The sequence below is a fragment of the Falco peregrinus genome, chromosome 3 (assembly GCF_023634155.1).
Source record: "Falco peregrinus isolate bFalPer1 chromosome 3, bFalPer1.pri, whole genome shotgun sequence".
Taxonomy (NCBI): Eukaryota; Metazoa; Chordata; class Aves; order Falconiformes; family Falconidae; genus Falco; species Falco peregrinus.
In genome coordinates this window covers 20,643,274-20,659,605 of record NC_073723.1, presented here as the reverse complement: position 1 = coordinate 20,659,605, position 16,332 = coordinate 20,643,274, and the positions used below count along the sequence as shown (strand labels likewise).

At 37.4% G+C, this 16,332-nt stretch overlaps 1 protein-coding gene across 2 annotated transcripts in view; it reads right to left on the bottom strand.

Annotated features, from left to right (window-relative positions):
* Positions 1-294: 294 nt before the first annotated feature.
* Positions 295-16,332, bottom strand: part of TAF2 (TATA-box binding protein associated factor 2) — a 63,874-nt gene continuing 47,836 nt past the window's right edge. Inside the window, exons 23-26 of one of the 2 annotated variants that reach the window (XM_027792093.2) lie at positions 15,454-15,683; positions 12,651-12,803; positions 12,132-12,237; positions 295-1,933 (exon numbers count right to left, since the gene is read on the bottom strand). In XM_027792093.2, the coding sequence (XP_027647894.1) occupies positions 1,668-1,933; positions 12,132-12,237; positions 12,651-12,803; positions 15,454-15,683 (755 nt within the window). In that variant the 3' untranslated portion in view covers positions 295-1,667. The remainder of the gene's footprint in view (positions 1,934-12,131; positions 12,238-12,650; positions 12,804-15,453; positions 15,684-16,332) is intronic. The other variant, XM_013302261.3, reaches the window with a different exon arrangement.

The window sequence follows — 16,332 nt, the reverse complement described above, 5'->3', positions numbered from 1 at the left end:
CTAGAGAAGGAACAAAACTCATCAAGGTAAGGGCTTCACCTCACGTAAAGAGCTGCTGATATGGCAGCAGATGGGGAGAGGCTGCGATGGTGCCCGGGTACAAATCCAGCCCAAACATATCTTAGTATGTGTTCCAAGTACAATGATGAGCGCAACTATCCTCACAGCATTAAAGGGATACAGTGCTTGAATAACAAAATAAGTATATGTGTATTCCTAAATACCTGAGTCTATCATCTTTCTGTTCTACAGACAAGTTGTTGTTACAAAAACTACAGGATTCAATAGCAGGTATATAATACAAAAGTATTTATTAACTTTCATGAAACAGAATATGGCTTAAACAAAAAACTTCCTGGGTACGTGTTGAACTTTCTCTCTTTGCCCTAAAAAGGAGAATCAGTCTCTCACAGGAATTTGGGGGAAAAAAAAGTAACCATCTTGTAGAAAACTAAATGTCAAGTGAACTGGGCAACAGAAGTCAACCAGCGCATGGAAATAAAAACCCTGCCTCTACATACAAACAAAGGAAAACACATAAAAAGTGTTAGAGATTACTTCTCTCTGTTAGCAAAACTTCTAAAACTTAAGTTTTTAAATAAAACATTAGCTGGGTGCAAATAGTACACTGCATAAAACACAGCTGAAGAAATTTCAATGTATCCATCATTTAAAGTCCCAGACCTAGCTTAATCTGCTGATGTATTTCTCCTGTGGATTCATGAGCTGATCATATAGAATGCTTCCAAAAAAACCCCACCCCTCAGTAGGAAGAAATATATATTTTTCAATCTTTTAATTTTTAAGCTTTTCAATTTTTTTTTTTTTCATTTCAGCAAAGACACCTTTCAAAAGCATATTCTAATGTCAGGCTGGAAGAAAAAATTCTGCCTCTTTCAAAATAATTTGCAACCTTTATTGGATTTCTAAAAGCCTGATTACAGGACAAAACATGCATTAAGCATTTTGCTAGAATTCCAAAAGCGTAATTGCAGAATGTCATTATGTTCAAAGGGTCATGTCCATAATAAATACCTGCAGCTTAAAAGCAGCTTGGAATTTTTAAAGAGTTTTAGTACCTGGAAAAAGGCAAATGTTCTACATACTGTTCTTGAACTTCTGAAATTACATTGTAATGGTTAAAGCAAGAAACAGCTCAACCGAAGACTACAGAAAATCCCTGTCTTCTCAGGAGGTCTACGCTCGGTTATACAATACTACTCTGGGAACAGCACTTCACCAAAGGTCTGGCAATTGGCTTCTGCTTAAAACATACTCTGCCTCATAACATTCTTCAAAGGCTTAAAACATAATTGGTTCTGGCAGTACACATGGTCAGCATGATGTGCAGGGGGTTGCCAGTGGACATGGGGCCCTTACATAAAGGGCTGTTTTCTTTGTTCAAAATGGAAAAAAGAGTGGGAGGTGTGGAGAACAGTGAAATACAAAATGACTCAGAATCATAAAACATATTTTTTGAATCCTATTATTTCAACAACCGCATATGCAAATAGAAGGCTTCAAACGAGGACGGCGGCAGAGCTTCTGAATTGCTAAGGCAATTCGCATATTCTTATTTCCATAAAAAAAGATAGAAGCTATAGTTATGTACATCCTTCTACGTATTCAGAGAATATTGCAGGTTGAACTCCAGAGAAGCCACCGTATCAGTCTGAAAGTGACGGGGAACGGATTGATCGTGCACTGGCTGGACTGTTAGAGAAAGCAAAGGGATCCTTATCCTTTTCTTTATTATCATGTTTATGTTTATGCTTATGCTTATGCTTGTGTTTCTTCTTCTTTTTCTTGTGCTCATGGTGGTGATGGTGATGATGATCACTATGTTTTGAGGAGTTTGATTCTTTACTAAACACAGAGAGTGGAGCTGCTGAGACAGGGTGCATGTTCATCTCTCCCGAAGATTGTTCTTTACCTGAAAGAATGGATATAGTGGGATTAGTAACTTGCATTGTTTTCAAACATATGAAATTCTGAAATATTAGATAAAGCCTACACTGTCATTTAAACATGCAAATGTAGAATCTGTTATGGATACTTACACCATTAGCGCTTAGTTTTTTTCAGAAAAGGCTCTTTAAAGTTCCCGTATTACTGACAATTTTTATAGGGGTACTCCTTCCTCCCTCAAAAGTATGAATGTATCCCAGACAACAGGGAATTGTGAAGAGCTAAGAAACTCCAAGTTATACTAGCTTCCAGAAATTCATTTTTAAATAGAGTAGGAAGGCCACGATACCATGAATAATGAAAACATACCTGCTTATGAAAACTATGGTATGAAGCGCAGGACTAGCATACATTAAAGTACAGTTTTGGGATATGAGCTCCTTTTAGTCAGGAGCTAAAGCACCCTGCAAGAACATACAAACCTTTTGCTATTGCACAGAAGACTTAAATTGTTTTTTCCAAAAACGTGTACCTTACAACCAGTTTAGCCTATCTGCAAAATTACACACAACGTTTTGTTCTTAAACAAAAAGCAAATTCCAATAAAGACAATTAGACTGTATTTATTAGCATATATTTCACAAATAACTAAAGTAAGCCTGGTATCTGAATCTGAAGAAGGAAAATCTGATCCATGACTTCTCAATTCCTGAATGACTCTCTCATTCTCTCTTTGGCTCATTTAACATTTCATTATTTCACACCAACTGCAATAGCTTCAGCAGTAGGGACTGAAGGGCAATAATCTAAGAATAACGTTGTTAATGAGGGGAATCACTTGGAAAGTAGGAAGGCTCGAATTCCTTTAGGCAGAAATTGAATGAAATCACTCACATTGCAAGAACATGCTTTAACTACTAGATAAATGTGGCAATGTACCATCAGATTTTTGAAGACAACTATTCCTTTAAGTTTTACTTAAAATGGATTTTCTTCACAGTTGCTTTAAATGTCTGGGGCTGTGTGTTGTGACATCATCGTCCCTGCCCCATCCCCCCAGGTTCTGGTGAAAATATCCCTGTTAAATAACAAGGAATTACATTATATACCTTTAATTATCTTTTTCTGTATATTTGAGAACACATTTTTTTCCTAGTACATCTTTTAGTTTGGTGGTTGGTTTTGTATCTTTAAAGGCAAGAATGATTTGTCTATAGCAATGATTCTGGGAAGTCTGAAGAGCCAGCTCCCTGTAGTATGACAAACAAGCATTGAGAAAGATTTCCATGCAATCTTTTTAGCCTTATCCAAAAGATTAACAACTAATTCAATCAAGCACATACACGGGAAAGTACAGCTGTTCTGTTTTTTTGTTTGTTTCTTTGTTTTTAAATATGGCTGAAAAACCCAAAATCTACATCTGTATGCAATGTTTAGAAGTCAGAATAGAAATACAGAACATTTTTACAGTGAGGATAATCAATGACTTACTGTGGAACATGGTGAAATCTCTGTTGCTTAAAGTCTTAAACAGCAAAAGTGTTGTCTTTCGAGAAATATGTTTGGGCTCAACTGCAACATGTGAATATGGTGCAATACAAAATTCCACTGATGTTACAAAGGTAACTAGACTAGACTAGAGTACAAGTTTCCTACAGACTTAAAATCTCTACTACACAAATATTTTAAAAAACTTTATTTCAGCAGAGCTATGCAGTTGTAAGCTCATGTTATCAATGCAAAGATTTACTGTTAGAACTCACACTGATTTTACTTTTTTATGTATATTATGGCACACAGAAGATACACACACAAATTCAAACTTCCACTTGCTGACTTCAATCCACAGTTACAACTTTTTTACATTGTTACCCGGAGCTGTTCCTGACAATGCAGACAGAACGCAAACTATACTGTATTTGATGCAAAAAGGTACAAGACTGCTTCACAATTTAACTATTTAATTATATTTCTCTTAAGGAATTTGTACCTGTACCTAAAACTATGCCTGTAACCTGAGCTTATTTCTCTAAAGCTTTTAAACATGTAAGAAAATTTTCTTTAGCAGCTGCAAGGATGCAAAACCAGCCATCAAACAGAAGACAGAATGGTGGGAAAAAGAGCCTTTCTGACTCAGGCTGTCAGAAGAGGAATGGTTGAAGGCTGTACCTCAGAAAAATCACAGCACACAGTGTCTGACACCATTAAAATAGGCTACAGCAGTTAAAGGTGAACTGTGGCAGCGACACAACACAGCTTTTAGTAACATGGAAATAAAGGTCGTGGCAAAAGACCTGAAGACCACCAGTTGGTGTTGGTCCATGAAAGATGTACAAAAGATTACCTACGGTACAGAACACATTCTCACATGTTCTCAAAACTACAGGCACATGATGCATTAAAATATACAAAGCAAACTAAAGTCAACCGAAAAGAAAACAAAAAACCCACACACATGACACAAACCATTAAAACTTCACAGCTCCATTAGTTCCAAATGGTGGAGTTATTTTTATATGGAAACTGAACCTGTAAGTCTAGACACTACATCTGTAACAACCTCAAAGGAAAGCTAAGCCTCTGAGCTTTAAAAATTTTAACCCAGTATAACCAGTACAAGAACATGCTTAAGCCTGCAGGGATGCTGTAGCAGTAGTGCCAAGTGCCAGTGAAGACTACCAAGGACACAATCAAACAGACCCTCTTGACTCTGTTCCACTACCCACCCACTGTCCAAATTTCCTGCTGTTTACTGAACTGCCAGCTCTGCTAAGGCAACAGTCTGCACGACCACTTCTTGTTTCAGTGGGTTATTAAATAAATCTTACTATTTAAAGCAGCTGAACACCATTGACTGGAGCAAGTTAGGGAGCACTTACAACAGTAGCTTAAAGTCAACAGGACTGAAGGGGTGGTGATGGGCACCTAGAAACTGAAAAAGGCTGGAAGATCTTCAGGAAGGGGAGAAATGGGATCCAACTGTAACTCAAGGGCTACTGACACTTAAGGAGACAGTCAACATCGGTAACACAGCACAAATGTCAGTAAGACATGAAAGAACGTCATTACAAAAATCTGCTTTTACTGAGCCAGCACTAAGAGTACACATACATTTTCTTCAGAGAAGTCAACGATCACTATAATCTGTTGGGTTTTCCAAATGTAAAAGTAACAACTACTCAGAAAATTTCCTCCTACTGTTAAATACTGCTTTAAAATCAGGAATCAAATATATTGATTCTGGATGATGGCTCAGGGAGGAGGTATGGAGGTATGCAGACTACCAAACTCAGTTGTCTGTAAGATGGGCAGACCTATAAAAGCTCTATACAACTTTTTACAGATTTCCACCTGTACAATTCACTGTTAAGCTTACAGAACACTTTTTCTTCAATTTGATTTCTTTTTAATTAATATCTATGTAAAGCCCATGCCAGAAACCTGCCAAACTACGAAAGCAAGTGTAAACAGGAACTGCTTTACAGGGCATTAATAACATCCTCGAATCAACAGGGATAGCAGGACTGCTGCAGGGAGGCACGGAGCACTCCCTCTTCCTGCAGGGAACCCACGTCCTCCTGGCAGAGGGAGCAGGGCTGGAACACGGGTTTCTCAAATCACAGAAACAGACAATAATTGAAGGGTGAGCCCAGGAGCTTGCTTCTGAAGTGGTTTTTAGCATTCCTTGGAAGAAAATGCACATACATGTGTCTATCCACTTGGATATCCTTCTGTTTTGGATGTGGAGGTTCCAATGTAATTGTTGGCTTTGTGGTGTTCCAGCTAGCTGGGTAGGTGTTTAAAATTAGACAGGATTACTATCCCATGGGAGAAAGATCAGAAACTTTGTGCACACCTTTTCACAGGGACAGATAAAAATGCTGTAGATATCGTGTGAGAGAATAAAATATGAAAACACAGATCTCATATTTTAGTTTTAGAATGAAAGGGGTTTAGATCTCTGTAAGCTTTAAAGTAACCTTTTCTGTCATAATAAAACCCACAGTCAGATAATTCATCAATTATCTAGGGTAAGTTTTGGGTTTTTTTCAAGAATCATTGGCGAATGAACATCGAACGATGATGTTGGGTACTGTGTTTTACCTATTTTACTCTTTTTTTATTTTTTTAATCTTTACAATTTGAGAACATGCAACTCGAGACTTTAACATGCCAACAAGCTTTCATAAGATCTTCCATGTGGTCGCTCCTATATTTCTGATTTTGTGTGAAGAGGGCAGGACACCACAGACTTACAGTCTCTGTTTCTTTCAATGCACAATCTATTTAGAACATCTGGCTTGTGTAGGGCTTCTCCAAATTGACGCTTCTTAAAAATGACCCCATTTGCACCCTGATTTATTCAAATGTCAGAGAAGGAGAAACCAACTTCACAAAATCACAGGAAAGGGTAAGGCCCATGAGTCCAGTGTTTCAGCTGAGGACAGGGTGGTGCTCCAGAACCTGACACTGACCACCTCTGGGAAGGAGGGGACATCAACACAAGCATGGAGCACTTGATATGTCCCTCCCAGAACCCAAAGAAAGCTTGCTAATGAGAAAAAAAAATGCACTTCCCTTGCCTAGCAGCTGAACTGCAGCTCTGCCTAGCATTTTCTCTAATGAGAGAACACTAAAAAAAGCTGAAAGGATCTTAAAAACTGTTTTGACAATTATCCTGTATTTCCTTATTTCTGCTTTACTTTTTTAGCATTACCCTGGAAACTCTGAAGACACACTATTTTTTAATTTACTGCTGTGTCTATGCATCTGTTGAAACATCAACAAAGCACATATAAAAAGTTATCAAGCATAAATAATTCCAAGCTTCCAGAATGCAAGTGTGTCTTGCCATTTGTCTTAAGAGCGGAATTTTCAAATCAGCTACCTCTGAAAAAAGTTAACAACTTTCTGTCTCATAGAGTGTTCTTTTAAGGACCATATGACAAAATTTAAAGTTTGAGAGTAAGAGGTAAAGGTCTAGTTAAAAAACCATGAAACCACCCAAATATTTTCCGAGGATGTGCTAAACACAGCAGTTAATTTGGCTCCAACATAAAAAAAAATTAACTACTTCCAATTTACAGATTTATTTGACTTCGTATCTTTAGTGGGACTTATATCCAGATAGATGATTCCTTATAGCTATACCAGAGAATAGCCTCTGCTAAAGTATTGCAGAGACAAGCTGGTGATTTAACTAAAATGTACTTTTAACTGGTAATGGTTTCATTAATTTCCTCCTTTGACTTTCATTTAGCAACTACACTGCTTTGTCCTTACATTAAAATAATAGCTTAACTGGAGTGTTATTTTTACTACATTTAATATTCTAGAAAATTCTAGCATATTCTCTACTCTAGAGAAAAAGAACATTTAAATCAGTAAGTCAATTCAGAATACTTTGTGCCTCTAACAGTTTTAGGTAGTTCACTTGGAAATTCAGTTGCTAGCCTTATCCATCTTCTAGGTTTGAGAGCGCTCCGAGCTGTTTTCTCAGAGACAGTCACAGCTACAATATGATGTTGTTTTTATTAAATCATGTAGTTGACACTGCAGCAATTCTCATTTATGTTGTCACTTTATCTGCAGAGCTTATGTTTCTATTAAAGCTGCTTTCATGCACTTTAGGATAAAGCACTTGAAAACACCCTTCCTTGTGAAGCGTACAATTAACCACACATTATTTCAGTGAGGAAAAGTTAGCTACAGAACCTCAAAGCCTATGAGTTACCAGTTTGGAAACAGTTATATTTTAGGTAATAAAGCCAACGTATGTATAATGGATACTATCAAACACACTATATTAATATTAGATGTTATGTAAAGGTATTACAAGTTGTAACAGTGCTTTCCTCCTTAGAAAGTAAAGCAAAAATCCATCATTGTCAAGTGGTGCCCTTGCATCCAAGAAGCGTTCACTGATATATTTGTCTGTGTGCTGATGCTTCTGCAACCCCTTTTGGCAGGGAGCCATTAATGGCTGAACTTTGAGGTACTGGTGCTCCTATAACTAACTCGGGTAATTCCACCGCGCTGCAGAGGACCGGGCTTCTTACACAGTTCAGACAGAATTCCTATTAACTACTGCATCCACACTTGACATGCAGCGATTTGTACCACAAGCTCAAATCTACTGTTGTAAATGTACTGTTGAAACATAATGACTACAGTGGTTTCTCTCTACGCTTTACTGCAGTTATGTGCGTATCCAGTTTCAAATCATTCCAGAAACAATTAAATCCAGCTAAATCATTACTTCCGGAAACTGCAGACTCTGAGACCACAATCCAATCAACACGTATGAGCGTGGCCTAGACCTTCAAAATTTCATCCACATGGTAAAGTCACCTACAAGATCAGCAGTGGAAATTTCCAGTTTGATTATCCTGGAAAACAGCAAAAGGATTAATACAATGGCCAAAGGATTTTTCTGATCTGAGTTTGAATACTCAGGATGTGTCCTCAAAGCCCACTGCTCCTGAATGTAATCAGAAAAAGGACTGCCAGTGCACAAGGAAAACATGAGTGTATTTACCTGTTTTATCTTTTCAATAAAGAAATAATTGGATACTGTTTTGTATCAACTATCAAACTACCAAAAACTGTTGGGAAAATTATAATTAAACATTTATCAGTAATGACCTGTTGAGCCATAACAACATGCAACTTCACTGGCAGATCACGCAGGCTACAGCCAGGCATTTGTTTTGGAAAAAGAACAGGCCCATCAATAACTACTAACACATACAGAAGAACTTTTTAAATGTCAATTTTGAAGTATTGTACTTTCAGATGAGCAAAACAATAAGGTAAATGAAGAAGCATATCTTAATCTGACTTCACTGAAGTCAGCAACACAGGACAAGACAACTTACAATCTGAAATGAGAGTTTAAATCTACCGCTTACGCAAAATCTGATGTTGACATTCTTTTGCTCTTAAGAGAACAGTAAGGAGCATTACTACTATTCTCGATGATTTACTAGCAAACAAAAGTCTGTTCTAGCATTAGAAATATGACCTTGCACAGCTTTAGAAGCTCAAAGGAGGCTGCCATGTTTCCAGTCCTTTGGGCAGATGAATAATCAACATAACAGCATTCAGACAGTTCACAGCTGATGTTTTGTGTGGTTTAATAATTCTTGAAAAATGCTCAGAATCCCTTGTAACTACCAGAGTTCACAGTTCTGTTATTGTAGACAGGATGGTTTAGTAGGATTTAAAACATTTTCTATACAAACTGTGGAAAATGCTGTAATTATAGTACTGAAACTTGTAATCCTGCAAGAGTTGTAGTACAAGACTTCTTTTACTGCCTTTGCAGTGTCTCTCAACTCTAATCCTCCACATCCACGAGCAAAAGCATACAGAAAAAAAAAAAAAAGCTTTTGAAGGGAAATAATGTTTTCCTGGCTTTAGGGGGGTTACATCAACTTGAACAAATCCAAATTATCATTTGGGATGATGTGGGGAGTGCAAAAAAAAAAAACAAACCCGACAAAAAACCCCAAACCACAGATATGGCAGGATTTAGACCCAACATGAACTTCCTCCTGGCAGCCGCTGTTTGCAGGCTGTGTTTGGCTGATGACCTAACACTTCATGTGACACGTGGGGACATAACCCACAGCTGTGAAAGGAAAATTGAGTATGGACTAAGAGCTCACTGCCTTCCAAGTAAGAGTCACAGAACTGAGGCAGATGCAAGACCTTACAGATTTAGTAACAAGATACTGAGACCATTTCGGAACCTGTTGTGAAATCGATGGACAAGAATCACTCACTGAAGTACACCCATCCTCCATCATTCCTGCAAAAACTCAAAGCTCCTCAGGAAACATTATCAGTGACTTCTTTGTAAAACAGAACACTCCTATGTGTGAACAATTTTATTTATGTATGCTTTTATCCCCCCCCCCCCCCCCCCAATCTGTTTCTTCTCAGAAGCACACCATTTCCTAAAGACTGAACTGTCTTTATTTACTCAGTCTAAAATTCATACATCTCTGCTTCTAAGAAAAATGCTATGAATAAGAAACAGGTGAAATTTTAGAAGCAAAGAATATCTGAAGTGGAACTGTTTCTAACCGCACAAACCAAAGAAAATGAAATTAATCTGAAATGCTTTAAAATAATACTTTTCAAAGGCTTATTATTTAAAATGAATTCTGTGGCAAACCCCAGCATTTGTCTCATTTATTACCTAGGAAAGAAAATGTATTCTAGTGTGCTGAATGCCTAAACAGCAGAGGTGAGAAGGTCATTCAGCACACAAATGAAACTCCAAGTAGCTTTTGTCTGCTGTAGGTCTACAAAAGCAGCAGTCAGCTGTCCACTACTCCACTCCTGGTCAGACCTGACCCTTTCTGAACTCTAGCACAAACTTAATATGCAATAGTCCTGCAGCACAGAGCTGGCGTACAGAGGGTCCCGTAAGTCCTGTTTGTGAAGTATTTGGCAGTTTCGTTTATGACTTTATATTCCGTAGAGTGTGTAAATCTAGTAAAAAAAAAAATTGTTGCAAAATATCACGTAAGAGTTATAAATACTAATTCTCAGTGGATCAGCTTTGCACTCGCATGCCATGGATGTGTCATTCTTTGCTGTAACAGAAAATGTGATGGTTGACCATAACACTGAGGACAAAATTCAAAGCAGGTCTGAGAGGTTTAAAAGTGAAGGTTGTGTGGAATTAGGCTCCTAAATTAATGAGAGCAACCTATATGCAGCCTTCCCTTTTGCTGAAATGCCTATGCTTTAGGCAAAAAGTTGTGAGGTTTGCTACTCTAAATACCTAACAGCAAATCCATCCCAGTGGAGCTGGCTGTACAGGCACATGTCATTAACCAAGGGCCACATGGAATCCAGAAACTCGACCTCCCTGTGTTTTGTGTCACCATGTGAACTTCATTTGTTAGCTGAGCAATGACAGCAGTTACCTTTTATAAAAATAAAAAACAAAACCAAAACCCAAACCCAAAAAACGTCTTAGTGGCTACAGCATCTGCCAAGGAAGTAAAAATGTTAAGTCACTAGGCCTTAAGGGAGTATGAGCCTACAGCTTCCACACCGCTGGCCAGCACCAAGGCACCAGCCTCAGCAGGATACTGTGAGGAAGAACATCCACCAGCCTTTCTCTTAAATGAGGCCACTAAATTGCCAGGTCCCAGGGAAAGCAGATGAGGTCACCTGTCAGCATAGCTCAGGACCTAGGGCCCTCAAGACAGAACCAATGTTCTAGATCCTGCTGTCTGCCCGTGTTTTACATTAGGCAACCGCAGGACAAAAACAGAAAAACAAGCAAAAGGGTGATTACTCTAAATCCTACTTCTAATGCCAAATACTTCACTTTCACATATTGCAGTCCTGCAACCTTAAACCCTTGTTTTGGGTGTGTACTGAAGATCTGTCAAAATGCTTGCTACATAGACACACTACCTCAGTTTAGCTCCACTGGCATGTTCTGGAAGTCAACTTAAAAATGTAGTTAAAATATTTTGAGAAAATGAGACTAACCACTGAATTTCTTCGCTAATGACAGATAAACTAAGAAGGTGGAAGTTCCTCAGTGAAGTTCAACCTGCCTTACGGTTTCTAAGAAACACTATTCTTTGAGAAGTAATTTTGTCCAGTATTTTATGGAAGTGATACTAAGAAAAGGAGTAAAAGAAAAGAAATTTGAAATTGAAAAGAAAGTTTGAAATTAAACTATTTTACTCATATATGCAATCTTTCCAACTTTGAAAAGGCCTTCCAAGCATCTTTGAGGCTTGAGGTTTTTTTAACTGATGTTAAATCATAGATCAATAAGGTTAGATATATTTTTTTAACCTGAATAGTCTTGCTATTTGTTTTAACTTAATCTTCAAAATTATTACTTTTTAAATGACAACTATGGCAAACTAAGTTTTACCTAATTGCTTATGGTATTTTATTTTTAGGTTATTTTTACGTTCTTTTATTAATTCCTTAGCTTTTCACTTTTATAAGCATGATACATACTTCCTTTACTTAGATATGTATGAAAACATGCAGGTACACATTCCATATAGACTGGAAGCTAAAGAAATGTTCTTATGCACCCTTTAACATGCTTCCTGGAATTCAGTTAACATTTAACACTTAACAACATCATATGTATGGGAACAAGCAGTAACTCCCCCAAACTGAAATGGTCTAAAAAAATCATACTATCATTTTGCCAATAAATTTATTCATACCTGGTGTGGATGGTCTCTCCAACATATTCAAATGATGGTAAATAAAGGCTTGACTGTCATGAACTGTGTCCATATCAATTTCTTCCTCTTCTTGGGAGTTTGAGAACTAAGGTATCAGGAAAAAAAATAAGCAGATGCTAATAACTTGTAAGAATATCACTAAACAGAACTGAAAGTATTTTATTTTTGAGGTAAACTGGGGGTGAGAGGGAAAGGAAGTGATATCTACCACTGCAAAGGAATAAAAATTCAAAAAAATTAAAAAGGGTCAGTGCCTTGTCTTCTTTCTAATTTACCATGAAGCTGTGTGAACAAGAGCATTAACTGTCAACTTTAGTTCTTGCCAGCCAATAAAGAATCTGATGGGAAGCGATTCTGCTAAAGCAAGCGTAACAACTACTGTACACATATACACAACATGTCTTTTGTTTGAACACAGCTTTAAGGGAAGTCAGCAGAAGCCACTGCTGTTATTCTGAATACCCTACATACTGCGCAAGTTGAATTTCCACTTCTTACTCTGATTTTGAGTTTGACTTTACTGTCTTCATTCTTCTCTAGTATTTGCCCTGGCTCCAATGGAGACCCGAGTGGCATATCAGCCTTCCTCTTCACCCCCTGCTGATGACCAGAAATGCTGGATGCTGTTTCCTTAACAAGATGATCATCCTCCTGAAGCAGCATTAAAAGACCAAAATTAGAAGATAGCAAGAGCCATGTTTCAGCCTAAAAGAGACCTGATAGCTGAAAACACTTCTGAGTGAAGTGGGTGATTTGAACAAAGTTTTCCCTGTAGCTCTGGCAAAAAGTATTTTCTAAAACCCTGTATGGATTTGTGCCAACCTCTCCTACAAACATAGTTTCTCTTTACTTCTGTCCCTGCTCCCTCTGCATATCTAGCATTGGCATCTTTTCTGTCCCTTCTCACAATCATGGTACTGTTGGTGTGCAACAACATTTGCTGCCTCTGAATAGCCTTTCTATAAATCTGTGCCTCACAGACTCTCAGTCCAAATCTCAGCTGAAAAACTGTGATAGCCTCTGATCTACATGTGGAATTTAGCTGAATCTTCTTTTTAGTTAGCTTTAAAACCTAATGCTTACTTTGTTGAATACAAATCATAATGAGCACTTGTAACTTGGGTTGGTTTTTTGTTTTGATTTCACAACAATATTTATTCATAGGAGTTAAACTGTTTTGTAAATTACTGCTTAGATTATCAACAAAAGCAGGGTCACATAGAAAAACAGCAGGAGAGTCTACCAGGTTACACATATAGTCATTAAAACAGGAGACAGGTGTTCCAACAAGTTCAATACACAAAATATAGAAGGAAAAATAAAGTACCCACAGAAGCAAACTTGATTAAAGACCACTAAAAACTAGATAAAAGCTGTATCATAGACTCTCAAGAGCACATGCTGCTCCACTGAACTGCTCTTCCTCTATCCTACAAAGGGTACCCTAGCCCCACAAACTCTTGCCCTGAGTAATTCCAGTTCAATTTTATGAAGTAGGTAACTTTTATTATTTGCAGCACACTGTGTCACAAGTCTATCAGTACTGATTTTAACATGTTTATGCTCTCAGAATATAGTCTGCTTTAAATAATCTAGTTAATCTGATGTATTCTATCACCTGTTAATTCTTTTCCCCCCCCCTTAGATTTCCCTACTATTTAACCCAACACACTGCTGTTGTAAAACACTTTTGGATAAGCTTTGGCTGATGTCAAAGGCAGTCTTTGTTTTGTGTTACTGGTTTGATTGGTTTGACTATTTTAACAAGGAAAATCAGTTCCCTGAATTTTGGGGGAGTTAGTGAAAATGGCAACCTTAAAAGTAAGGGGTAGGAGAATGGAGATGAGGTATAGGAGAAGATACGAGGGATGAAGTGTGAATTGAGGCTTAAACTAATGGTGTATTTTCACACTACGGTAAGCCAGTACTGCTGCTAAAAGAAGCAGCCTTTTCCTCACACATTTCTGTCCGGGGCTGCCACAAGTACTTGCATAATGACATGATGAACTGGACCAGGAAACTGACCCAGCAGGAAATATCTGTTCATAAAAAAGGTATTTCTCAACCAGATCCTCCCATGATCCAGCTCACTATGCAGCAACAACAACTGTGCTAGCATAAGGGAGAGGACAGTACAGGAAAAAGAAAAGAGGAAAATTTTTGATTAAGGTAGTTTGGCTGCAAAAACAGTTTGGATGTTCACTGAACTGCAGCCTAAAAATCTGGCAACAAAATGTCTCCTGCTATTTAATTCTGATGTTTATGTACAGCAAATTAGGACTTATTACAAGTTCTGTAAATAAGTATGATAGCTCTAATGATTTTTGACTCCATCATTTTCTCCCCCTACTGGAAAAAGCCTGCAAGGGACTGTGATAATTTGCACTCTCAGTATACTTCTGAATAAAAATTAACTATAGGACTGATAAAGTAGCAGTAAACCATCCCATTCAAAAGTGTGGAAAGAGTTTCAAACACATGTTCACATTCTCTTTCAGGATTTAATCCTAAGCAGTTTCAATCAAATGTAGCTTTAGAAACTTAAGAAAATTACTCCTTATTTCCATCTCTGTTGAGCATTTTCCCTCATAATTAACTTTGTCCAATGAAAAGACTTACTCCAGCAGCAATGACAGTTATTCTTAAGAAAATTATGACCTGAATAGTTTCTAAGACCTATTTTCTAACTACACAATGGATTATGTGTTAGGACTGAAGCCTCCATAGCCATAAAGACATCAAACAATGTGTGAGATTTTTCAGAAGTTGTTACAAATCCTTCAGAGCACAGTACTAAATAGTCAGACTGAAGTAATCAATGAAGATGTGTTAAAGTTTCAACACTCACATCTCTAAGTTGTTTAAAAAGAGGTTTATCTTTGTATTTTAAGATGTAGTAAATTTACTAATAAAAGGTTTTGTTTTGGAAAATTGCTTAACTTGCCTATAAGCAATATTCTTAGTCTAATAAAAAAGTTTTCATCACAGCATCAAACATTTCTGTGAATCACTTCATTTCTCACAAGCAATATAGAAAAAGTGAAGTTTTATAAAGAACAGAAATGATGAGACTAGAAAAAACAAGTAAAATGCTTGCATAGGCTATGCAGAACAGTTAAAAAAAGTCAAAAAAGTTATGGTATATGCCAACTTTTCATGTGGAAGGAATAAAGAGTAACAAGGTATAAAGGTAGCTTAGGTAAAGCATGAGAAGCTTGAACACAGTACAAAATTAAATCAGTAACCAACGCAAGGACTCAGAGCCAGCTGAATGCGATGTATGCAGATGGTTTGTGCTTACGGTGTTCTGAAATCCCACTGACTGTCCATGATTGTTAGTACTATTCACAGGTTCCTGATTATTTGCAACTGATTCAGGGATAATCGTTGGATTAAGTACAGCCTTCTTTTCTTTCAGATTAAGAACAAGTCCAAGCTCTGGTAACGGTAAACAAGAAGGTCTGCTGAGGCCAAAAAGTGTGAAGTAAAGGTCCACAGCACCACATCGTAATCTCCAATCATGTGAAGTTCCTAAAATCCAAAAGAGATTGTTGTTAATACAGAGATACAATCTTTTCCTCCTCCACAAATAAAACAGTTTAAGTGATCTGGATCCACCAGAGTATGACATTTTCTGTGCTTAAGAGACACTTCTCTCTTTATTCCTGCCTCTTACTGACTCAAACTCACCTGCCACACCCTGCTTAAAAGAAAGGCTTTAAGTTGTTTGGGTTGTAAGCTAGATATATGTAGTAGAACAAGACTGGGAAACTAAGTGCTATAACATCATAATGAAAAATAAAAGGAAAATAATCACCCCCATATTCTTTTATTTTTCAAGTTTCATTTTAAGTTTTACTATCGGACAATTAAATAGCACACTGTTACCAACCTGGCTTCCCATATCAATGGATTGGATTGCACTTGCCTATGTATTCCATGACATGCAGCAGGAGCCTTAAGCATGACTGAGATTTGTAACCTCTGGAAACTGTGCTGATAAAGAACACAAAGCTGCAATGTATAAGCACGCTTTTTGATGTCACTACTATGTCATGTACTTCACTGGATACTCAATACTTTAATTTGTATTGATACTGGAGATACGTATTCTTTTACTGCACAAAATGCAATGCTTCATTGATTTTATTTTTCACTGCAAACTGTGTACTGCTTTTAG